At 37.3% G+C, this 25,871-nt stretch overlaps 1 protein-coding gene across 1 annotated transcript in view; it reads left to right on the forward strand.

The window, feature by feature from the left end:
* The window catches only part of C10H2orf73 (chromosome 10 C2orf73 homolog), a 48,530-nt gene extending 38,940 nt beyond the window's left edge, over positions 1-9,590 (forward strand). Inside the window, 2 exon segments of the mRNA XM_036201042.1 lie at positions 8,473-8,588; positions 9,273-9,590. Coding sequence (XP_036056935.1) covers positions 8,473-8,588; positions 9,273-9,590 — 434 coding nt within the window.
* Positions 9,591-25,871: the final 16,281 nt, after the last annotated feature.

Consider the following 25,871-nt stretch of genomic DNA (forward strand, 5'->3'; position numbering starts at 1 on the left):
TTTACAGGAAGCTAAATGAAGCCTTTTTCTATAATTAATTAGTACTCTATATGACCATTAATGTCATAATGAAAGTTTAAAATATATATATTAATCTTATAAATTTTGATATAAAATTTATAACTTAAGAAAAGTTTAAAGAATCAAAATAGAATCAAAGAATTGAGATTAGTAGCAATAGAATAGTCCCTTAATTTTTTTCATTTTCTTCTGTCCCATATCAGAAGATGGCTTTTCTTCTGACATGATACAGAGATTTTTGCATTTTCCTTTTAACAACATGCTTGGGTTTAGAGAAGGAGAAAGCCATTCTCCAACTCCAAGGCCACCTTTAATTTTTAATTGAACTGGGACTAAAAAAAGACCATTTGTGTTAAGTGTCTATAGAAAACAGCAGAAATAAACATTTAGGAAGACTTATGAAATTTTATAGATGATATACGAATAAGCAAAATTACTCCTTTTCTGGGGACATTTTTTCTAGATGATTTGTCCTTTTTCTTCAGATGTCATTTTTCCAGTGTTCTTCCAATTCCTTAGGCTTCATTCTCCTAAAAGACAAAAACAAAACCCTTCCCCAACCCTAAAAGGAGGTTCCCTTTTTTTCATTATTAAATGAAAAGCATTTGTTAGTTGTATAAGTTAATTTAAATTGAATGGTCATGCTGGTTGACTCTTCAATATGCTGAGCATTTAACTGCTCTTATATCAGCTCTTCTGAAATTTCTCTGTTGTTAAAGGCCATTGCTGAATCCATACAGGCTTGTCTGTTAACCATTTTAAAGGTAGGGCTGTTGGTATCTTTGGAAGATCAGCACTTGTGCCCTATTCTTGTACAATCTGGATGGCTGGTGATGACTCTTTAGAATAATTCTTCCTAATATTTCTCTCAGAAACATGTGTTAGTTTATGATTTGTTTCTGAGGTTGGAGGAATGTAAATCTGAGTATTCCATTGTTGTAATAGATCATGGCCCCACAAGTTCATAACTATATTAGCCACATATGGTTTTAATTTTCCTCTCTGTTCTTCTGAACCTATACATTCAAGCCATCTTGCACTCTGTTTCACTTGAGATAATGTTTCAATCCCTAAAAGCTGAACATTTACCTCCTGAAGAGGCCAATTTGGATGCCTAAATTCTGGTGCAATTATTGTCACATCTGCACCTGTGTCTACTAAACTTTGCAAGAAAATGTCATTTATTTGTATTTTTAATTTCAGTTTTTGTTCATTGATAGAAGTTTGCAGGTTGGGGATTTAGCTCAGTGGTAGAGCACTTGCCTAGCAAGCGCAAGGCCCTGGGTTTGGTTCTCAGCTCAAAAAAAAAAAAAAAAAAAAAAACCAAGTTTGCCAAAAAATTCACTTTATGGTTTCTCCTGAATTTTCTGTTCTCTCTGTTACAGCTGTTCTATCACCCCAGCAGCCTGGTTTATTCCAATAGTCATTTGGTTGTTTAATTGTTCTGAGAAGGGGTTTCTTCTATGATGGCAGGAAAGGTCTGAACTGAATTTGCTGTGGGGGCTTGCATGAGGCCCCTCTGTGAGTTTCCTGAGGACAGAGGCAAAGCATTACCTTGTCTGTCCCTTGTTGATATACATTGGTTGGTCCAATGTTTACCCTTACCACACCTTCTGCATAATCCAGAAAGGAGGGGCATTCTGTTGCCATTGGTCCTTGAATAAACATTCTTTTTAGGAATGCCATGTTTACATTCCATTTTTAAATGACCTTGTTTTCCACACCCAAAACATCTGATGTTTTTCCTCAAAGCTTTTGAAATTACTTCTCCTATCCACATATCATCATGGTCATAAGGCTCAATATTAATTGTGTTCCTGATCCAATCCTCCAAGGGTGCAAATCTTGCCTTTAATGGCCTGATTATTCTTTTGTATGCTGTATTCACATTCTCAAAAGCCAAAGATTCAATTATTATCTAACTTCTGAATATGGTATCATTCTATTTACTGATGAAGACAACCTTTGTAAGAAATCCAGGAAAGATTCTCTGGGACCCTGTATAACTTTTGTGAATGATTCAATTTTCTTTCCTACTTCCTCAATTCTGTCCCATGAATTCATGGCTGCCATGCAGCATAGAATTAAGGTTTGGTTATCATATAAACATTGTCTTTGTATATCAGCATGTTTGTCTTCTCTAAGAAGCTGACACTGGGAAATTTCCACACCTCTGGTTCTATACTAGTGTTCTATTGCCTTAGCCTCCGCCTTAAGCCAGGTCTGCCACTGTAATTGTGCTCTGGATTCCAGGATAGATGTTGCCAATTATTTCCAATCCTGAGGAATTACAAGTTGACCACGAATTTAACATTTTCTTTACAAATGGATAATGCATGCCATATGATACTATAGCTTCTTTAAATCTCCTTAAATCTAACATTTCCACCAGAGTCTAATTAGCTTGTACACGCCTTTGAGCAGGTAGTTCCTGTAAGGCTACTGGATAAATTACGTTTGATTGTTTGAAAACAGGCTCTGTAACCATATAATTCAATCCTGTAATAATTTTACCTTTAAATTCTTCAGTCTGGGTCTGAATTTCTCTATAATTCATTTTAACAGGTTTTTCTAAAGCTTTTATCTTGGCACTTGAACTGACCAACCCTTTTAATACTAAAATGAGGATAATTAAACAAATAATATGCATAATTGATGTTATGTACGTCCCATCAACATCAATTATCCTCTCATTTAATTGTTCCATTTTCAGACTGCCTAAAGTGTTATCAAACAAAGACCAATTCCTTACATTGTAAAAATATTTACCATTTTTTAATGTGGGAAAATTTTTTTTCTTTTTTAACTAGTTTCTCCCTTTAAGATATCTGATATCCCTTTTCTCTTTCTGCTCTCTTCCCTCTGCATGGTCTCTCTGGTTCGTTTGTTTCTCTCTCTCTCTCCCTCTCTCCCTCTCTCCCTCTCTCCCTCTCCCCAATAAAGCTCTAGAAAGGTTAAAAAAAAATCTGATATCTTGACTTACCAAGTCTTCATAGAACAGTAGATGTCCAAGGGAATTTCAAAGCAGCTACCTAGCATGGTGGCTGTCTGAAATGGGAAGAGAGAGAGAGAGAGAGAGAGAGAGAGAGAGAGAGAGAGCGAGAGCGAGCCTACTAAAAGCTTAAAACTAAAGAAAGTCCAGCCACATGCTTTGGCCTGAGCCAGGTGTTCTGTAAACCCATAAGCAGTCTGACCACTTGCAGCTCTAGCCCCTTGTAGCTCTGGCCACGTGAGTTGGAGCTCTGGCTGCAAGCAGCTCCAGCTGCATGTAGCCAGATTGCTTGTAGCTCTGGCTGAGCCAGGGATCCTATAAGCTCAGGCCACCAATGCTTTTTTAATTAATTTTTGCCACTTGGGCACCAATTGTAGGCAAATTTCTAAATGGTCTTATTAAATAACAAACACAGAGCCAAATATAGGGGTGAAAGCTTTAGAAATCAGGGAAATAGTGAGAGCCACCAGCTAACCTTAACTCACCATACCACCATAGCTTCCCAAGAGAGCTACTTCCTGTCTACCCAGGCCTTTTTTGCCTCGCTGTTCTGCCCTCTCATTGGCCCAGCTACCTCACTTCCTTGTCACTGCCTGTCGGTACAAACCTCCAGGTCTCTATGGTTGGTACTGGGATTAAAGGTATGTTACCACACTTGGCTATTCCCTAGTGTGTTGTTGAACACACAGAGACCCTGCCTGCCACATGATCAGATTAAGGGCATGTGCTACCACTGCCTGACTTTTATGTTAATGGCTTGCTATTTCCTCTGATCTCCAGGCAAGCTTTATTAACATACAAATAAAATATCACCACATTTCAGAACAAATAAAATATCTCCACACAGCATAGTCAATTGTGGGCAGTGCCACCCCTGGGCAGGTGGTACTGGGTTGTATGAGAACACAGGCTGAGCATGCTATGAAAAACGAGTCAGTAAATAGTCTTCCTCCATGGTCTCTGCTTCAGTTGCTGTCCAGCTTGATTTCCTGCCTTGGCTTCTCTTCATGATGGACAGTGATCAGTGTAAGAAACAAACCCTTTCCTCCACAAGTTGCTTTTGGTCAGGGTCTTTATTGTAGCAATAGAAAGCAAAGTAGAAACAAGGTAATTCATTCTAATTAATTCAATTTGCTTTCTTCTGATATATTTCTATTTTGGTATCTCCATAACAAGATACCTTAATTGCTTAAAAGAATACACATCGTATTTGCTCAGCATTCTGCAATCTGGATCTGGGTTGTGTGGCAGTGTTCTGTTGCAGAAGCAGGCTTGAGAATTATACTCAGCTGGCACCCTAGGATGTCTGATCCTCTCCTCCTGTGGTCTCTTTAGGTTGTTTGCCTATCAAGGTGGCTGGACTGCTTACTCAGCAACTCAAGTTTCCCAGAATGCAATGAGCAGAAGGTGCAAAGCTTCCTTGAGGTGTGTGCTAGGAGCTTGCATTGTGTCCCTACTGCCACATTGTATTGGTCCCAGCTAATCACAAGGCCTGACCATTTTTATTGACAGTATGTCCTGGTTTTAATAGGAATAATACTTATTTTTCGATTCTTTAGCTCTTGTCTTTTTCGGGATATATATAAAATATGGCATTATCCTTGATTTATTTATATTTTTATTTGAATGCATCCTTGAAAATTTGGGATTAAAAGGGTTGATTCTTTGAGAAAATCAACAAGATAGACAAACCCTTATCCAAACTAACTAAAAGGCAGAGAGAAAATACATAAATTGACAAAATCCAAAATGAAAAGGGAGACAGGACAATAAAAAATAAGGAAATTCAGAGAATCATTAGGTCATACTTCCAAAACTTATATGTCACAAAATTGGAAAATCCAAAAGAAATGGACAATGGACTTCATATATACCAGATACAAAAATTTAGTTGAGATCAGATAAACAATTTAAATATACCTATAACCCCTAAGGAAATAGAAGCAGCCATTCAAAATGTCCCCATCAAAAAAAAAAAAAAAAAAGCCCAGAGCCAGATGGTTTTAGCATAGAACTCTACCAGACTTTCAAAGAAGAGCTAATACCAACACCCCTCAAATTATTTCATAAAATAGAACCAGAAGGAACATTGCCAAATTCATTTTATGAAGCCACTGTCACCCTGATTCCCACACCATGCAAAGACCCAACAAAGAAAATTACAGACCAATTTCACTCATGAACATTGATGCTAAAATACTCACAAGCTGAATCTAAGAACACATCAGAAAGATCATCCACCATGATCAAGTAGGCTTCATCCCAGAGATGCAGGGATGGTTCAATGTACAAATATTTGTGAATGTAATCCACCATATAAACAAACTGAAAAAAGGATCCATACGATCATCTCATTAGATACTGAAAAATCCTTTGACAAAATTGAACATCCCATCATGATAAAAGTCTTGGAGAGATCAGGGTTACAGCTTAAACATAGGATTAGGATCATACCTACACATAATAAAGGCAGTATACAGCAAGCCAATAGCCAACATCAAATTAAATGAAGAGAAACTCAAAGCAATTCCACTAAAATCAGGAACAAGACTGTCCACTCTATCTCTATTCAGTATTCAATATATATTCAATATTCTCAATATCTCTATTCAATATTCAATACCCAAAGTTCTAGCTAAAGCAATAAGACAACTAAAGGAGATCAAGGGGATACAATTGGAAAGGAAGAAGTCAAAGTATCGATATTTGAAGATGATATGATAGTATACATAAATGACCCAAAAAACTCTACCAGGGAACTCCTACAGCTGATAAACACCTTCAGTGAAGTAGCTGGATACAAGATTAACTAAAAAAAAAAAAAAAATAGTAGCCCTTCTATATGATAAACAGGCTGAAAAAGAAATCAGGAAAATGCCACCCTTTACAATATCCACAAATAGTATAAAATATTTTGGTATAACTCTAACCAGGAAAGACCTATATGGCAAGAACTTTGTGTCTTTGAAGAAGATATCAGAAGATGGAAAGATCTCCCATGCTCATGGATTGGTAGGATTAACTGGTAAAAATGACCGTCTTACCAAAAGTAATCTACAGATTCAATGCAATTCCCATCAAAATTCCAACACAATTCTTTACAGACCTTGAAGGACAATACTCAATTTCATATGGAAAAGAAAAAGAACAGGATAGGTAAAACAATCCTGTTCAATGAAAGAACTTCTGGAGTTATCACCATTGCTGATTTCAAGCTGTACTACAAAGCTGTAGTAATAAAAACAGCATGGTATTAGCATAAAAAACAGACAGGTTGATCAATGGAACTGAAGACCCAGACATAAATCAGCATACCTATGGACACCTGATTTTTTATTTTAAAAAAGCCAGAAATATACAATGGAAAAAATAGAAAGCATCTTCAAAAAATGGTGTTAGTCTAACTGGATATCAGCATGTAGGAGAATGCAAATAGAGAATGCACAAAATTTAATACCAAGAAGCTCAGAGACCTCAACATATATATAAACTGATACAATGAATCTGACAGAAAAGAAAGTGGGGAATAGCCTTGAATGCATTGGCATAGGAGACAACTTCCTGAATGGAACATCAATTGTGCAGGCACTAAGATCAACAATTAATAAATGGGCCCTTATGAAACTGAAACGCTTCTGTAAGGCAAAGGACATTGTCAAAAGGTCAAAACAGCAGCCTACTAATGTGTTTCTGTCACCTTAGTGGCTGTGCATGAATCTACTGATATTTTAATTACCATTCACTCCACACAGGCCCGAAGTCAGTGCCCTGTTCACCACTCAGGATGTGACCTGGAGATACTTCCAGTCTAAGGTCCCAGCTCTTCCACGACTGAATGGTTCTATTTACCAACAACAACTCGAAAGTCAGATGTGGGGATGAAATCTGCTAGATTTATAAATACTTGAATACTCATCATTATTACTAGAAAAAATATTTTATGACAATATCTGAATATCAAATGGAATTAATAAATGTTAATAAGTATCATACTTACCTATTCCTCCAAATTAGAACATGTTCATTTGCTTGTTTTTGACAGTCTCATTATATCACCTTTGCTGACCTGAAATTTGCCATAGACCAGGCTAGCCCCTACTGACTGAGCTACACCTGCCTCTACCTCCTGAGTGCTCACAGTAAAGGTGCTCACCATCATGTTAAGCAACAATCTGTCACACTGGGGAAAACCATGTGTTCTTTTATTTTGTTCTGTTTTGTTTGAGACAGAGTCTCACTGTGTACCCCAGGCTTGTCTTGAACTCATTATTTAGCACAGGCTGGCAACCAACTCGTGGTACTACTCCTGCCTGAGAGCCGCAATTAAAGCTCACACCACCACTTCCAGCATAAAGGTCTGAGTTGTAAAATTTATATTTTGTTACATTTTAATAGTTTTTATATATGGCACATAATTTGAATGCTATAAAATATATAATCAAAATTTAATTTACCTCTCTCCACCTTTCCTCAGTCACAAAATTCTCTCCCCTACAGGGACTATCAGAATCAAATTCTTATACATTATTCCAGAGATATGTCAAGGATATGCAAATTATTATATCCATGTCTATATTTGTTAAAAGGAGAATCAAAAGTATTTGCTTTGACAGAATTCATTCAACTCTTTGATTATTAGCAGCAGGTGGACATTGCAAATGAGTGGAACCTCTGGTATTGGATTGAAATGTAAAAAATTTGTGTTCAGCAATGCCAGCCATCCTGGGTGTCCCAGTGACATCAGCACAGAAGTCTTTGGCCATCATAATCATTCATCCTAGGCCACATATCCAGCAGAAACCTTTTCATACCCTTTCTAGTTGTCAAAAATAATTTGACAAACAACTTATGTTTTTACTAAGGCATATTGGTTTCTAGTTAAAAGCATATCTAATAGGAGCTGAAGAAATGGCTTGGTGGTTAAAAGCACTGGCTGCTCTTCTAGATGACCTGGGTTTTATTCTCAGCACTACATAGTGCCCCACAACCTTCTGTAACTCTAGTCCTAGGGGATCTGACCCTTTCTTCTAGCCTTTGAAAGTATCAGGCACACATGTGCATATACATACATGCAGGCAAAATACTCAGACACATATAATAAAAATAAATATTTTTTTTTAATTTATCAATTCTATGTGTGGAACTAATTTGTTTTAATTTAGATCTTTTCATGCAGAATAAATTCTGAATCCATGATATTAAAGTATGGGTAGGTAATTTACCTAAGTAATTTCTGTTGACTATTTTTTAATTGAGAAAGGGTCTTACCTTGCAGCCTTGGAACTCATTATGTACAGCAGGCTGCCCTTTGCCTCCCAAGGATCAGGACATGAAGGAATCTACCACCATGCCTGGCATTTTTGATGGTTTCATGAAGCATAATATTACAATATTTATATTTCCATACACAACTCTAGTTATTGTACTGATTTCACTGAAATATCTCTCATTTCTCCTAGTTCCACTTACCTGTCTGAGTTCATCAGCAGAACAAGAAAAAAAATTTGTAGAATACATCTCCTTTATACATCAATATGATTCCAGGAAAACTCCCAATGAGCCCATCCGGGGAAAGGTGAGGCAGTGTTCAGAACTAATTATTTAATACTGTAGAATGGAGTAAACTTATGGGAGAACTTGTAAGCCTTTTAAGTCATACTTGTCTTTCTAAAAGTTTATCTAAGCAAAGGTAGTCATCAGTAGGTTAGTCGCAGCTACAAGTTATATAAAAACCAAGGAAGGTATTATGATTTTGCACCACAGGGGCTTTTGTTTATTTATTGAGAGCACTAGCTTAAAGTAATATTGGTAAAATTTTAGATGTTCTTATGCACAGAACAGAATTCAAGAGTAGTTGCTAGAATGTTTCAACTATACATATGTTTGCTTTCATAGTTTGTTGTAAGTAATCCTTTCAGACATTTGGACACAATCATCAATTCTACAAATTGTAGTTTTATTTGCAGTCATAGCAACCTACAAAGCAAAAAATAAAATTTGATACAAATAGTGTGTACACTCCAGTGATAGGAAAGCACAGATGCTTCCTTGACTGTCTGCTTTTTACTTCTCTGCTCTCATTTATTTTCTCTCTGTTTACAAGGCTCACCAAAACTTCTGGTGGCATCTGGTGACTCAAGTGACAGTCAATGGAGAGGCAGACAAATAAGTTCCTTCATCATCAGGACTTGAATTAACCCACACACTCAGCTACAGTTCATGCTTCTGTGGATAATGTCATCTTTGTTTTCCTTTCCAGAGACATGGAACCTTTGTGCAGAGAGAGATAAAGCCACAGACTACACCAATAGTTCCTAAGGGACCAGAGGTATTACTAAACTCTCTAGGGCCATGTTCATCAGGACAGCCCCAAAATACAGAAAAAGAAAACTCGTCAGGAGACAGAGTGACCTCACCAGGCCTGTGCTAACAGAATTCCCAAGAACTGCTGCAGATTTAAAACAGCTTATCAGAAACAGAAGGCAGTATAGCCCAGCAGGCCCAGTGCCTGGGGTGTGGGCAAGCTCTTTTCACCAGGCATGGGCCTTTAAACCCGCTAATAATAAAGTCAGGGTAAGTGAGGACAAATTCTGGTGTTCAGATAAAGGCGTCATCCCTGGAATGTAGGCAGATTTCCCCAGTGTCATGCAGGCACTTGGTGCTAGTATTGTTGGTGTTGTTATCAGTAACCTCAGAACACAGAATTTATATAAGTAGAGGGAAAGATTAAATAATACACCTCAATTTTAAGTGGTCCAAATGAGTGATAGGCTAGGAAACAGTCTATCTGTCTCTTTTATAAACAAAGCAACTTAACAGAAAAACAAACTCTTAAAGGAGAGGCCCAGTTTACACAATCATTAGTTACAGCCCTGGAATCAAACTGGTTGGAATGTTGACTGTATTTCATGAAAGTTCTGTGACCTTGGGTAAATTACTTAACCTCGGTCTCAGTTAGGGTTTCTATTGCTGCAATGAAACACCATGACCAAAAAGCAAGTTAGGGAGGAGAGTTTACTAGACTTACACTTCAGCATTTCTGTTCATCACTGAAGGAAGCCAGGACAGGAACTCAAGACAGGGCAGAATCCTGGAAGCAGGAGCTGATGTAGAAACCTTGGAGGGGAGCTGCATCCTGGCTTGCTTCCCATGGCTTCCTCAGCTGAACTTCTTATAGAACCCAGGACTAGCAGCCTAGGTGTGGCACCACCCACTATGGGCTGGGCCTTCCCCCATTGATCACTAAATAAGAAAATACCTTACAGCTGGCTCTCATGGAGGCATTTTCTCAGCTGAAGTTCCTTCTTCTGATGACTCTAGCTTATAACAAGTTGGCACACAAAAACAGCCAGTACAACTTTTTTAGATTTCATAGAGTTATTGAGCACAAGATTGTACATATTGATCAAATATGGTAATTGTAATCACATCATTACTATTTCTACACTTAAAAGTTCAATTTAAGGATAATTTTCTATAAATTTTAAGTCTTCTTTCTTATTCTAAAACTTAGACTTCCTCTATACACAACTGGGTGATTTGGGATGTCTTTCTGTATACCCTGAATATATGTTGCTCTGATTGGTGGATAAATAAAGCTGCATTGGCCTATGGCAAGGCAGTTGAGAGGCAGGTGGAAAATCTAAGCATATATATGGAGAAAAGAAAGGAAAGGAGAGAGAGATGCCAGCTGCCACCAAAGGAGCAGCAGCAAGACCAGTAATGCCACAACCACATGGCAATCTATAAATTAATAGAAATGTGTTAAGTTATAAGAGCTAGCTAGCAAGAAGCCTGCCATAGGTCATACAATTGGTAATTAATATAAGCCTCTCAATGATTATTTTATAAGTAGCTGTGGGACCATGGGGCCAGGTGGGGCTGGAGAAATCTTCCAGCTACAATTGGCACCCAGACATGGTGGCAATGATTTCCTCCAAAATCCCAAGAAAGCCTTTAAAATAATTCTAAAACAGAGCTAAAAACAGCTTCCTAAGTGTGTCTCTTATGCAAGCCATGAGCTACACTATGGTAGGTTCACGACATGTGGGCTTGAGCTACAGTATGGCAGATTCCCACCAAGTTACACAGAGGTTTCTCCAAGCTGTGCAGCACTCTCCATAGTGGATTTAGCTTTTGCTAGTACAGACCAAAAAAAAAAAAGAGGTTTCTGGGCTACACATTCCTTGATAGAGGCATAGACCCACTGTCTCCCAGAGTCAGCAGATAGTATGACTCCCCCAGAGCTGGTGATAAAGGTACCTCTGCCATGTTGAGAAGCTGGGTGGACTCAGCAGCCAAGGCTGCCACTTTTCATCCTAGCCATGAAGTTTAACAGTTTAAAATCTCTCCTGGTCAGAGAAGGATTGTAGATTCACAATAAGACAGATTCAGATGGAATAAAACTCTAAACTGTTTACAATGTGTGTAAAAATGTAGGTAGACTTGGAAGAGAGAGAAAAAAGAATATATGCAGTTGTATAAAGAAATAGATAGTTTTAAAAATACAGTCTTAAAAGAGACAGTGAAAGTAATATAAAAATAAGCCACATAAAGATGGAAATCACACACAGAGTCTGGATTATATTGTCTTTGGAATTTTTAACTGCAGAGAGACATTTGATTGTAAAGGATACTCAGTTAAACCAATATGTATATTTTAAAGGTACCTTGACTTCAAAATTGTGTCTAAGGATACGTTGCCTTGGAAAAGAGGTTCTGCTTTTATTTCCACAGAAGATGAGAATCTATGGATTGCTTCTAGGCTAATATGGTTTGATCAACCAAGATCCCCTGGAAGGTTGATACAGCCTCACAGACTACTACAGACATGATTTAACTATAATTTTTAATTTTCTCAGGATCCCCATAAGAATGCCAGTGCCCCCCAAGTAGTATGAAAAGCTACACCCAATACATTCCAAAAATATTGCATATTTTCATTTATTTTTCTGCTTAGAAAATTGAAATATGTATACCATACCATTGATTCTTATTCAGGATTTCAGTGGGCAACTGCTTTGAGTTCTGAAAAAGCTGATTCTGTAGTCACACATTTACTAGAAGTTATGGCCATCATGGGTATCCCTGCACAAATTATAACTGACAATTCTCCAGCATATGTTTCTCATAAAATGAAACATTTTTTTTTGCTTATTACAATATATAGCATATTACAGGGATACCACATAATCCTACAGGCCAAGCAGTTATAGAAAGATCAAACAGAATTCTAAAGGATATCCTAAATAAACAGAAAAGAGTAACAAAAACACCCAGAAATAGATTACATAATGCTCTATTAACTTTGAATTTTCTCAGTGCTAATGAGGAAGAAACAACAGCTGCAGAGAGACATTGGATAATAGAAAAAACTACAGAATTAAATCAGCCTATATATTTCAAGGATGTGCTGACCTCAGAATGGAAACCAAGATATGTGTTATGTTGGGGATGAGGTTTTTGCTTCTGTTTCTACAGGAGAAGATAAGCTGTGGATACCATCAAAATTGATAAAGGTTCAATTTGAACAAAAGAGACCTCTTAATTAGAAGAGGTGATAGTTTATCAACTAGCATGACCATTCAATTTAAACTAATTTATACCATTAAAACATGCCTTTTCATTTACTCAGATATAACTTGCCAAAAGGGGAACCTCCCCAAAGTTAGTCTTGGGGAAAGGTTTTTGTTTTTGTCTTTTAGGAGAATGAAACCTAAAGAATTGGAAGAACACTGGACAAATAAAACATCTGAAGAAAAAGGACAAATCATCTAGAAAAAAAATGTCCCAAGAAAAGGAGTAAATTGACCTATTGGTATACCACATATAAAATTTCATAAGTCTTCCTAAATGTTTGTTTCTGCTGTTCTCTATAGACACTTAACACAAACGGTGTTATTCTTGTATAGCTTTGGAGTTGGAGAATGGCTCTCTCCTTCTTTAAACCCAAGCATATTGTTAAAAGGAAAATGAAAAATCTCTGTATCATGCCAGAAGAAAGAGACATCTTCTAATATGGGACAGGAGAAAAAAAAAATTAAGGGACTATTCTATTGCTACTAATTTCAATTCTTTGATTCTATTTTGATTCTTTAAACTTTTCTTAAGGTATGAATTTTATATCAAAATTTATAAGATTAATATATATATTTTAAACTTTCATTATGATATTAATGGTCATTTAGAGTACTAAATAATTCTAGAAAAAAGGCTTCAATTAGCTGTCTATACATGTTTTTGTGAGTCTCTATCAGTTTTCTGCAGGAAATCACAGCCAGGCCTACCATAGAATTTGAAGGCTCCAGAAAGATGGTGGGGTCCCACCTCTATTCCACATGGACAATAATAATACCACTAAGCTTTCAAACATCACCCAAAGATCAGCTTTGGAGTGCAAACTTCTCAGAACAATTATGAATTGGCTAGCTGAGATGATCCAGTTTCACAGACTACTTGAACACAGACTTGAGATAAGCCCTGAACTTTGGCATTATGCAGAAACTAGACAACAAATGATATAGCTACCTTTTCTAGAACTTGACAATTAACCCAAAATTTTTCTTTTCAGAATAAAGATGCCTTCACCCATAACCAGCAGGAAGCAATTTTAAGAACACAATGCCCACATTCCCAAAGAGGTGGTGTGGGGTGGGTGGTTTTTGATCTTTCAATGGGTTTTGGTTTGGAATAATTTTCATTGTTTAGGAGGGTTGGTTACAAGTTGTTGTTGTTAATGGTTAGGAAAAGGGCTAAGCAAAGGAGATTAGATTTAAGTTTCTTGTAAAATATATATGTATCATAGAAGGTAGATTATTGAATCTACTCTGACAAGTAAAGAGAAGATATAGAAATGATATAGATAAAAAGAAAAATTATTGAATCTACTTTTAAAAGACAATTACTAGTTTTAAATACTTGACACTGGATTGGATTTTTTATATTGTATACAAATTATATAGATTGATATTGTTAGAAAATGCAATATGTATATTTCTAATCTTGTTCAGGATACTGCACTTATACTGTTCATTTAACAATGTAATGCAATTTGCTAATCCTTGAATATTATTATTACCAACTATTGGGATATAAAGTTAGTAGTTAGATACTACAATCAAACTTATAGTCATATTAGGTATGTTTTCAAGGTCAAGCAGATATATTTTAGATAGGTCATCTTCAAACCTTTTGGAGACCTACAGAATATGGCATTTAAAATGGTTTTAAAAATTGAGACTTTCTGGACAGTGAGACATGTCTGCTCCAGGCAGCACCAATTAACTTCAGAGAGAAAGATGGCCATCAAAGATACTCTATATGGAGTTTATCTTTTTCTTGGCAAAAATAGCCATATGGGCAAGAAACTGTTCTTGCCTGGACTGCTTGATTGACTAGATATGCACGACCCATAGGAAGGTGACCACTGAACTTTGCATGGCAAAATGGTCCTTCAGGTTCCTGCTGAGCAGAGGAAAATGCCAGACATTCTACAGGACAGAGAGAAGTGACTGAGAGACTCTAGACCTGTGGGCTGAAGACAGATACCCCAACTTTACAAAGGAACTTTGGATGACTGTCCAGGCTGCCAGATGTCTCTATCTGCTCTTGCAAGGCTCCCAAAAGTTGCTTGCATCCCTCTCCCATTTCTTAGGTAATATATCATTCTGAGGTCTTTTATATAGTTGAAGACTAACTTCCTTAGTTATGATAAAAGATAAGTTAGATATGAAACCTTAGACTCACAAATATAGAAGAGATATCTTCTTTAATTTTGCCAAATATAAATAGATATTATAAATACACTAAATATTGTAACTGTAATTCTTGCTTGATAATTGTTTTTTATATGTAATTTTACTATATTAAAGTTAAAACTTCTTTTTTGAAAAAAAAAAAAAAGAAAAGTGGAAGCACTGTGGATATCCATATGCTGTGAATGTGTTGCTCTGATTGGTTAATAAATAAAGTGCTGATTGGCCAGTAGCCAGGCAGGAAATATAGGCGGGACAAAGAGAGAGGAGGATTCTAGGAACAGGAAGGCTGAGTCAGGAAATGTTGCCAGCCACCACCATGAGAAGCCACATGTAAAGATACCAGTAAGCCACAAGCCATGTGGCAAGTTATAGCGTTATTGAAATAGGTTAATTTAAGATGTAAGAACTAGACAGCAGGAAGCCTGAGCCATTAGGCCAAACAGTTTAAATAATATAAACATGGGCTGGGACACAGGAAAACTTCAGCTACAAAAGGGGGTTAATTATAAATACAATTTCTTCCTAAAAAAAGAAAAGGGTATAGTATATATATGATGGGATAAAAGGATAGATTTTTAAATCTACTTTTAAAGAGCAACAATTTGTTTAAAATGTTTTACATTGCATTGGATTTTGGTTTATTGATACAAATTTAAATTTTGCTATGCTATATGTATATTTCTACTCTTGTTTAAAGTATTGTGTTTATGCAGCTCCTTTAAAATTATAATATATAATTAAGAAATACAGGTTATCTAGGATAATCAAACTCATAGACATATTAGTTAAGTTTTCAATTAGTTAATATTTCAATTAGGTGGGTAATCTTCAAACATTACAAAGACCTATAGAATATGACATTTAAAATGTTTTAAAAACTTAGACTTTCTGGACAATGAGACACATCTGTTCCTGGTATCACTGATTTACTTCAAAGAAGATGATGGGCATTGAAGAAATTTCATATGGAGTTTGCTTTCTTTATGGCAAAAGTTAGTCATTTGGGCAAGAAAGTATTTTTGCCTGGACTGCTTGACAAAATGTTGCTATCAACTGGATATTCAAGGCCCATGGAAAAATGACCACTCAATTTTGCCAAAATAAGACAAGATGGTCCTTCAGATTCCTGCTTTGCAGAGGAGACTGCCAGACATTCTGCAGGACACAGAGAGAACTAACTAAGAAACACTGGGCCTGTAGGCTAAAGATGGATACCCCAATGTTGCAGAGGAACTTTGGGTGACTGTCCAAGCAGCCAGCTGTCTCTGTCATTCTAGATTTTTGGAAGTTTCTTACAATGCATTTCCTGTTTACTTAGGTAATATTATATCCTTCTGGGGTCTTTAATGTAGTTGAAGATTAAATAGTTATAATTATTACTTTCCTTGGTTATGATAAAAGATAAATTAGATATGAAACCTTAGAATCACAAATATAGAATAAATAGAATATTTTCTTTAATTTTGCCAAATATAGACTAGATATTATAACTGTAATCCTGCTTGATAAGTGTCCTATTATATATAATTTTACTATGGTAAAGATAAAACGTTCCTTTCTGATTAGACAGAAAAGAAGATGTGCTATGGGATGTTTTTCTGTATGCTGTGAATATGTGTTGGTCTGACTGGTGGATATACAAATCTGCATTGGCCTATGGCAAGGCAGCTTAGAGGCAGGCAGTAAATATAAGCATATATATACAGAGAAAAGAAAGAAAAGAAGAAAGAGATGCCAGCCGCCACCAAAGGAGCAGCAAGAGGCCAGCAGACTGGTAATGTCACAACCACATGGCAACTTGTAGATTAATAGAAATGGGTTAAGTTACAAGAGCTAGCTAGCAAGAAGCCTGCTATAGGTCATATAGTTGGTAATTAATATAAGCCTCTGAATGATTAATTTATATTCTTCTGTGGGACCGTGGGGCCAGGCAAGACCAAGAGAAATCTTCTGGCTACAACTGGGAATGTGAAAACCAAAAGCATTTTTTATAGTCATACACACAAACACAAATCAAAGACTCATGAGTACTTAGGAAATGAAAAATCTCCTAAATAGTGTTTTAGCTGTATCATTTACCACACTAGCTTAGTTTGGATCATTTGGTAAAAGCTGCTCCTATGGCTCTTCCAATTTGTTGTGTTTGGTGTGCCATGATATACACATGCAGAATTAGGTGGGAGTATGTTGTATTGTTTATGAGCAGAAGCACAAGAATTTTCATGATTCAGACAATGGTTATCTTTATTCCTCCACCTCATGTCCACTAAGGGAATTTTAATAAACTGCAAAGAATAAGTGCCATATCTGTGTTGGGGATTTCTGCCTCTGTCATGGTGGATAAAGGCTGATAGTGAACCGTGTTGCTGCCAAAATTTAGTATAAAGTAAACAACCAAATATAGATAATCATAAAGGAGTAAACTCCCATGTTCCAAATTAGGAAAGGTGCTTGCTTCTGCATCAGTGAGTGATCTGACAACATTGTCAAAACACGCACATTACCATGTCATTTTAACAGCTCAGTTTTAACTACATCTGTTACCATTAGTCAAATCATCCTCAGATACTTCCTGCATATTTCAACCCCCTTCTAAAGCAAGGCTGTGATACTAAAACAGATTATACTGATGGTGGTCTAGCAAGCTCATATTCAAAGAAGAGCATGCAACCAAGAATGTGAGGTATCTCATTCAACAAACACTGTGTTAAATCAGGTCAGTAAGAACTCCGATAAAGAGAGAAAAAAGGAAAAGTGGTAATCAGATTTGAAAAAGGACCTAAAGACTTGATTTTGAATTCACATTTGAGCAGATATGCAACTTTATAATCTCTAAAGTAAAACGTAGAATTGAAATCTTGAAGCTAGACTCTCAAATGCCTTGCTGCCAATACAATGCATACTCCATTCCATTCACAATGAAGATGACAGCAAGAAAGTTTGCATCTGTATAAACTACAGATTGTGAGTAATCCAGTGAGAAAGTAGAGCCCAGGCTTGTGCCACACTCCAATTTGTAACATGTAAATTCATATTTCTCATAGTTCACAAAGGTAACAATCAAAATCCTACTACTGATGCTTCTGGGATGCGCAAGAAAAGCCAATGCAACACTCACCCCAGGATATTTCCATGATTCTCAAGAGAAAAAAAAAAGATTAGATCATAAATAAAAAATATACCTCTGAGTCAGGAATGGTGTCTCAAGTCTGTGATCTTAGCATTTTGGGAAGCTGAGGCAGAAGGATTACAAGTTTAAGGCAAGCCTAGGGTACCTGCCTCAAGTACAACTCTACCAAATAAAATTACAAATCATACAAGGAAAAAAAACAAACCAAGCAAAAGTCTGCTTAAAACAAAACAAAAACAAAAATAAAAACAATGAAAGCTTCAAAACTGGATAGTAGAATTAAAACACTTGAAGGTCTCTGTGTGCGCACATGTGCATGTGTGTGTGCATGTGTGTATACATGTGTATGCATATGTACATGTATGTGTGTGCATGTATGGGAATATCTGTGTGCACATGTGCATGGGTACATGTGTATATGTGGTATACACATGAAAATGTGTGTCTGCACATGTGTTTGTGTAGTGTGGTGATGATGGTGAGGATTATATACTATATGGTAAGACATATGCTCTATCACAGAGCCCAGACCCTAAATATTCTTATCTTTCTCCCAGCTTAGGAAATTTTGCTATATTACTTCTATCCCTTCTGTTACCTGTCTTCTTTTTTGAAACAGCTTCTAAATGAAAGTTTCAACATTTGGATCTGTCATCTAACTTTCCCCCATTATCTTTCTCCTGGTACTTACCACTCAGTAATGTATGAATTCTTTTACAGTAACTTTCAGCTAACTTGTTTTCAGACATATTCATTGTTATGTCAGGCTCTCAATTTAAACATAAAATAACATCCACTAAACTTAGCATATAGTTCAATACCTACACATGCTTCCTTAGTACATGTGACTGTATTACAGCACCCAGAGTGTTGTAGTTGAGCTTTATGTCTTATATTTGCCCTCCTTAAATGTATTGATTTTTTTCTTTGTAGAGTGAGATGTCTTACATTCTTGGTTGCATGTTCTTCTTTGATGATGTGATCTCTAGACCATCATCAGTGTAATGTTTCTGTTTACTGCTGCCTGGCTTTGGAACAGGGATGAGATACACAGACAAGCAGAACCTGAGTATGATTTGACTAATGGATGCTCTGAGTACAGTGGCAATCAGCAGTTTCTCATGCATCACCTACCTCTGCAACTCTACTGTGTGACTCAGTTTCTGTCACAGCCATCTTTTACTCAACCCATCTGAGGACAGGGTAGGATGGCAGATTTTGCTGTTCTGTGTGCAATTCTCTAGTTTTTTTTTTTTTTTAACTGAAACATGCCCCAAATTAACATACACTTACCATATCCATTAATCTTAGCTGATTGTCCGTTAGATCAGTGGTTCTCAACTTGGGGATCAAACAACCCTTTCACAAGGGTCACCTAAGACCACTGGAAAGCACAGATATTTACAATACTATTCATAATAGAAGCAAAATTGCAGTTATGAAATAGCAATGAAAATAATTTTACAGTTGGGGCTCACCCCAACATGTATTAAGGGTTTCAGTGTTCGGAAGATTGAGAACCACTACATCAGATCTACCACCACTTATCTATATCCACATGTTAGGCTTTTGTTCTTTTGTAGTATCCTTCAAAACTGGTTAAAAATTAATTTTATCTTATTATACCATTCGATGTTTTTTAATTCTCTTAAAATGGATTTTATTACCTATATTTATCTACATGTACTTTTATAAACTCTAGGAGGAAACAAGAACCAGATGTATATAATCAATCTGCCATCTTAAATCAGTCTCTAATTATCTTTTAAGTAAATTATTTGCAAACTTAGAACATTGCCCATTAGTAAATAACATATTCTCTGCAATGGACCTCATTGTTAACTGACAAACACCACTGAGGCCTTTTTAAATGGTCTTTCTGACCCAGAGAGTATGTTTTACTGAAAGGTGAAGGATTGGAGCAAATAGCCCAATAGTGGGCTATTGCTATCATAGGCTAGATTGGTTCTTAATCTTTTCAAATGTGAGGCATGTTTTTGCATTAAGAAAGAAAAATGTATGGTTGCTTACAAAAGTAGTAATTGAACTTTCAGGACCCATTGTTTGGGAAAGCCACAATCGCACATAAAGTTGGCATTGCACAGAGTGTTTGAATTTTTCTACTTAGTTTCCTCACCAGGTTCTTTCATGGGTTGATAAACCTGATTGGAATGTAGTGTTTTTTTTCAATTACCCCAAACCAAAATCAAACCCACAATGTTTCTTATAACTTAATATTCTAAGATGCTATAATAAATATATGAATGTTTTCAACTCTAAGATTATTATTAGCACTAATGTAAATTTGAATGTTAAGACATCTTTAAATCTATTAATCCATGTAATCCTTACAGCAATCTTATCTAGCTAGGCAAAGGATAATGGTCCAATTCTACAGAAGGTCAGAAAACACAAGCAATTCCTCCAACTGTATTGTTAGAAGCAACAGAGCTAGCCTGGAACCAGAATTTCTCAATGAGCTGTGCATTAATTTCCAGAGGTCAACCCTCAGGATAGTGCTGCCTTCTTACAAATAAAAAGATGAGGACAGTGTAAAAAGTACCAAAGTAACTAATTACAAGACTTCAGAGAGACTAGACTTTACTGCTCTGGTAATTTAGAATCTGTTAGGCTTCTTAATTATGATTGGCTTAACTGAAGTAGCAGTATCTTCATCAAAGGTCTGTTACCATTCTTCATTTACCAGATTTCTTTTTAATAACAAATACAGGAGAATTCCATGGGCTAGTAGATTCTTCAATATGCCGAGCATCTAACTGTTCTTTTACCAGCTCTTCTAAAGCCTGGAGTTTCTCTGTTGTTAAAGGCCATTGATGAACCCATACAGGCTTGTCTGTTAACCATTTTAAAGGTAGATTTGTTGGTGTCTTTGGAAGATCATCAGTTTTTGTGCCCTGTTCTTGTATAATATGGATGGCTGGTGACCACTCATTAGAAGAATACCTTCTAATATTTCTCTCAGAAACATGTGCTAGTTTATGATTTATTTCTGAGGTTGGAAGGATGTTAATCTGAGTATTCCATTGCTGTAACAGGTCTCGACCCCACAGGTTCATAGCTATGTTAGCCACATATGGTTTTAATCTGCCTCTCTGTCCTTCTGGGCCTATACATTTGAGCCATCTTGCACTCTGTTTCACTTGAGATAATGTTGCAATTCCTAACAGTTGAACATTTACCTCCTGAAGAGGCCAAGATGGATGCCAAAATTCTGGTGCAATTATGGTCACATCAGCACCTGTGTCTACCAGACCAGACAACAAAACACCATTTATTTTTATTGTTAATTGTGGTCTTTGTTCATTTATAGAAGTTTGCCAAAAAATTTTCTTTATGGTTTCTCCTGAATTTTCTGTTTTCTCTGTCTCAGTTGTTCTATTACTCTGAGTAGCCTGGTTTATTCTAGTAGGTATTTGGTTATTTAATTGCTCTGAGTAGGGGTCTCCTCTATGATTGCAGGAAAGGTCTGAACTGGATTCACTGTAGGGGCCTGCCTGGGGGCCCTCTGGGAGTTCCCCGAAGACTGAGGCAAAGTATTACCTTGTCTGTCCCTTGTTGATCTACATTCATTGGTCCAGTGTCTTCCCTTACCACATCTTCTACATACTCCAGAAGGGAGGGGCATTCTGTTGCCATTGTTCCTTGAAGAAACATTGTTTCTAGAAGTGCCCTGTTTACAGTCCCTTTTCAAATGTCCTTTCTTTCCACATCCAAAACATCTGATATTCCTCAAACCTCTTGAAATTGCTTCTCCTACCCACATATTATCATGATCATGAGCCTCAACATTAACCGTGTCTCTAATCCAATCTTCCAAGGGTGCAGATCTTGCCTTTAATGGCCTGATTATTCTCTTGCATGCTGCATTTGCGTTCTCAAAAGCCAAAGATTCAATTATTATCTTGCTAGCTTCTGGATTTGGGACCATTCTATTTACTGCTGAAGTCAGTCTTTGTAAGAAATCTTTGGGCCCTGTATAACCTTTGTAAATGACTCAGTTTTCTTTCCTGGTTCCTCAACTCTGTCCCCTACATTCAAGGCTGCCATTCAACATAGAATTAGAGTTTGGATATCATATAAACATTGTGTTTGTGCTGCAGCATATTGGCCTTCTCCAACAAGCTGATCCTGGATGATTTGTATACCTCTATCCCTACATTGTTTTGCTATGTTTTTAGCTTCCTCTTTGAACCACATTTGCCTCTGGAGCTGCTGTCCAGGTTCCAGAACAGCCTGTACCAGCTCCTGCCAGTCCTGTGGTATAATCCTAGTATAAGTTGACCAGGAGTTTAACATTTGCTTTACATATGGAGAATGCATGCCATAAGATACTATTGCTTCCTTAAACCTTTGTAAGTCTAACATTTCAACTGGAGTCCAAATACTTTGTGTATTCACTCAACCAGGTTGCTGTTGTATGGTTACTGGATAAATTAAGGGTGATTGTGTGAAAACAGGCTTTCTTTCTGTAACCTTATAATCCAATCCTGAAACAACTTCACTGTTAATTTCTTCTGTCTGAATCTGAATTTCTCTATAATTCATTTTAACTGGTTTTTCTAAAATTTTTATCTTGGCACTTAAATTGACTATCTTTTTAAATAGTAAAATAAGGATAAGAAGATTGATAATGTACATAATTCGATCAACATTAATCTTCTCATATAGTTGTTCCATTATCAGACTGCCTAAAATTTCAAACACCCAATTTTCTTCCAATGTACACATAAAACCCATTTTTTTAAAATGTGGAAAAAAAATTCTTTTAAATAGTTTCCTTTAAAATATCTGATATAAATGACTTACCAATTCTGCGTAGAACAGTAGAAATCTGAGGGAATTTCAAAACAGCTACATAGCATCCAAGGTGGGACTCCAGAGAAAGAGAAAGAGAGAGAGACAGACAGACAGAGAGACAGAGAGACAGAGCAAGAAAGCAAGAAAGCGTAGCCACGTTCTGGCTAAAAGCTTGAATCCAACCACTTCAATGTTCCCATTTGAGCCAAGTCGAGCCTAGGCTCTGGCTTCCTTAAGCTCCGACTGACCACGTGCACTGGTGTTTCAGCCAAAAGCAGCCTATCTGCAGTTGCATGTAGCTACTGCAATTAGTGGTAGCTCCTGCAGGCCTGAGTTGTTCGTAGCAACCGGCTTTTTAAGCAAGTAACTCCAGCTGCGGCGGTAACCCTTTGTAGCTAAGATAGGTTGGACCTGAGTCCTTTAAATAAGAAACACAGAACCAATTGCAGAGTTAAAAACCACGAGGTCAGAGCAAGAGCGGAAAACCTTACCCTTCACTGCTTCTTCTGTCCTTCCTCTATGCAAGAGACCTACTTCTGTATGTCCTGTCTTTTTTATAGATTTTCTGTTCTGTTTTCTCATTGGTTGTAAACTCAGCCACATGACCTCCTTGTCACTGCCTGTTTGTACAGACCTCCAGGTCTTCTATGGTTGGTATTGAGATTAAATGTGTGTGTCTGCCATGCTGGCTGTGTCCTTGAACACACAGAGATCTACCTAGCTCTGCCTCCCAAGTGCTAGGATTAAAGGCGTGCATGACTAATGCCCAGCTTCTGCTCTGGCTTGCTCTGACTTCAAGGCAACTTTATTATCAAAGAAATAAAATCACATTTCAATACAAATAAAATATCACTATATCATCTAACTGTAACCCCTTCTTAGGTAACTGAAAAACTTTCTGAGAATCACTGGAAATGCAGCTTGAACCTATTACAACCAAACACTAAAAAATACAGTTTAGATAGCAGGCCCTCCATAGAGCAGATCTTGTCTATGTAAACATTAGTTTCTACTTCACAAAGCAAGAACAATATAGTCTGTTGAAGTCATGATTGATAACAAGGACTAAAAAGATAAAAGGCAGTTGATTTGTGCTCTGAAACTGAGCTACATATCTACCTAATTAAGTTATTTTAATAGGGACAAAAATATCCTGTTACTGTGGGATAAAATGACTAATCCTTGATAAACAGTGTGTACTTACTTGTTTTCTAAGCATTATTTTATCTTTGCTTAAAATAGTGAAAGCTTTATGTTCCTTTCCTCCTGATAGTTTTTCATTATATTTCAAAGAAATGAGACAGAGAATTTGAGGACACCCAATATTCTGTGACCTTCCCACAAATATGCAGGTGCATTGACTTGCACATAAATATATATACCACTCATGCATATATCACAGACAAATACACACAGACAGATGCAGACACACACACACACACACACACACAGAGAGAGAGATAGAGAGAGAGAGAGAGAGAGAGAGAGGGAGAACTGAAATATCATTTGCTGTAGAGAGTATGGTATATAAGAAAGGGGAATTTCAGGAAGGCATGCTTCACAGTCAAGGGTCAAGATATTTGAAAGTAAAACACATGGGAGGTCAAGTGAAAATTCTTCTGTCAAATATTGAATGCATCCCTATTAGTTGTTGTTTGGGGAAGCCTCAGAGGCCACCCAGACAATGTGAACTATTGCCATTGCTCTTAGAGGCCCATCAGAACTAGATGGTAAGACTGTATTGCTGAGGTCAGCATGTGCTTTGGTTGTAGGACATAAAGAAATAAAGCTGAAATTGAGCTGGATGTTTCCTCCCTTTGGAATAGCTTTTATAGTGCCTGATGGTGCTATGAAAGAAGCTCTGGGTAAGTTATCAACAGTCTTACCCAGCAGTGACCCTTGCATGTTATGATGGCAAGATGTGCTCACTACTGTAATAGTGGCATGACAGTTATGGAAGAAACCAACTACTTTCTGACTGGATTTGTGGCCTGCTCCACAGGATGGAATTCATGCCTGATACAGTAAATAAAGTAAAAAGTCCATGGCTAGGGAGGTCATAGGCCCTGGGGATAATCTAATATTGCTAGACTGCTAAATGGACATGGTGTCAAGCTTCTTTCTAAATATTTATGTTTACACCCATAAACAAGTGCTACTCTTAACTTTGATCAGAGAAGTTTGGTTTTTTTTTTTTTTGCAGTAACTATAGTGAATGCAGAGACTCATGGCTGCTCAAGGTGCTGAGAACAAGTTGCTATTTAGTTCTTAGTCCTAAATGGGACACCTGTATCATCTCCCCACCCCTACAAGGCTAAGGAATCATAGAAGAAGGAATTAGAAATAATATAAAAGTTGACTGATGGAGAAGAAGAACTATGATGGGAAGAAGAGCTATGATGGGAAGAAGAGCTATGATGGGGAGGAGGGCTACAATGGGGAGGAGGGCTATGATGGGGAGGAGGGCTACAATGGGGAGGAGAGCTATGATGGGGAGGAGGGCTACAATGGGGAGGAGGGCTATGATGGGAAGAAGAGCTATGATGGGGAGGAGGGCTACAATGGGGAGGAGGGCTATGATGGGGAGGAGGGCTATGATGGGGAGGAGGGCTATGATGGGGAGGAGGGCTATGATGGGGAGGAGGGCTATGATGGAGAATAGGGCTATGATAGGGAGGAGGGCTATAATGGAGAATAGGGCTATGATAGGGAGGAGGGCTACGATGGGGAGGAGGGCTACGATGGGGAGGAGGGCTACGATGGGGAGGAGGGCTATGATGGGGAGGAGGGCTATGATGGAGAATAGGGCCATTTTCTGAGAATGATATGACTGTGAAAATCATGAATTCATAGTGTAGAGGACCCATTCCCACTTTTTACCCCAGGGTACTCTTGAGGAGTAAGGGATAAGATATTTAAATAGAAATATAGAGGGGAGAGAGGCAGAAACACAGGATAGCCTCAAGAGGGCCTGGATCCATATCCACCGACCCAGAACTTTATTCAAAAGGCTCTTTGTAACAATGCCAAGGGGTAAGGCAAAAGACCTCCCCCTTGCTAGATACAACCAAGTGCAGACCCTTCTAAACACCTGGTACCCAGGCCCATGGTCCAATCATCCTCTTATGCAGCCCTGCTGAATAAAGCAAGCTCA

The sequence above is a fragment of the Onychomys torridus genome, chromosome 10 (genome assembly GCF_903995425.1).
Source record: "Onychomys torridus chromosome 10, mOncTor1.1, whole genome shotgun sequence".
Classification (NCBI taxonomy): Eukaryota; Metazoa; Chordata; class Mammalia; order Rodentia; family Cricetidae; genus Onychomys; species Onychomys torridus.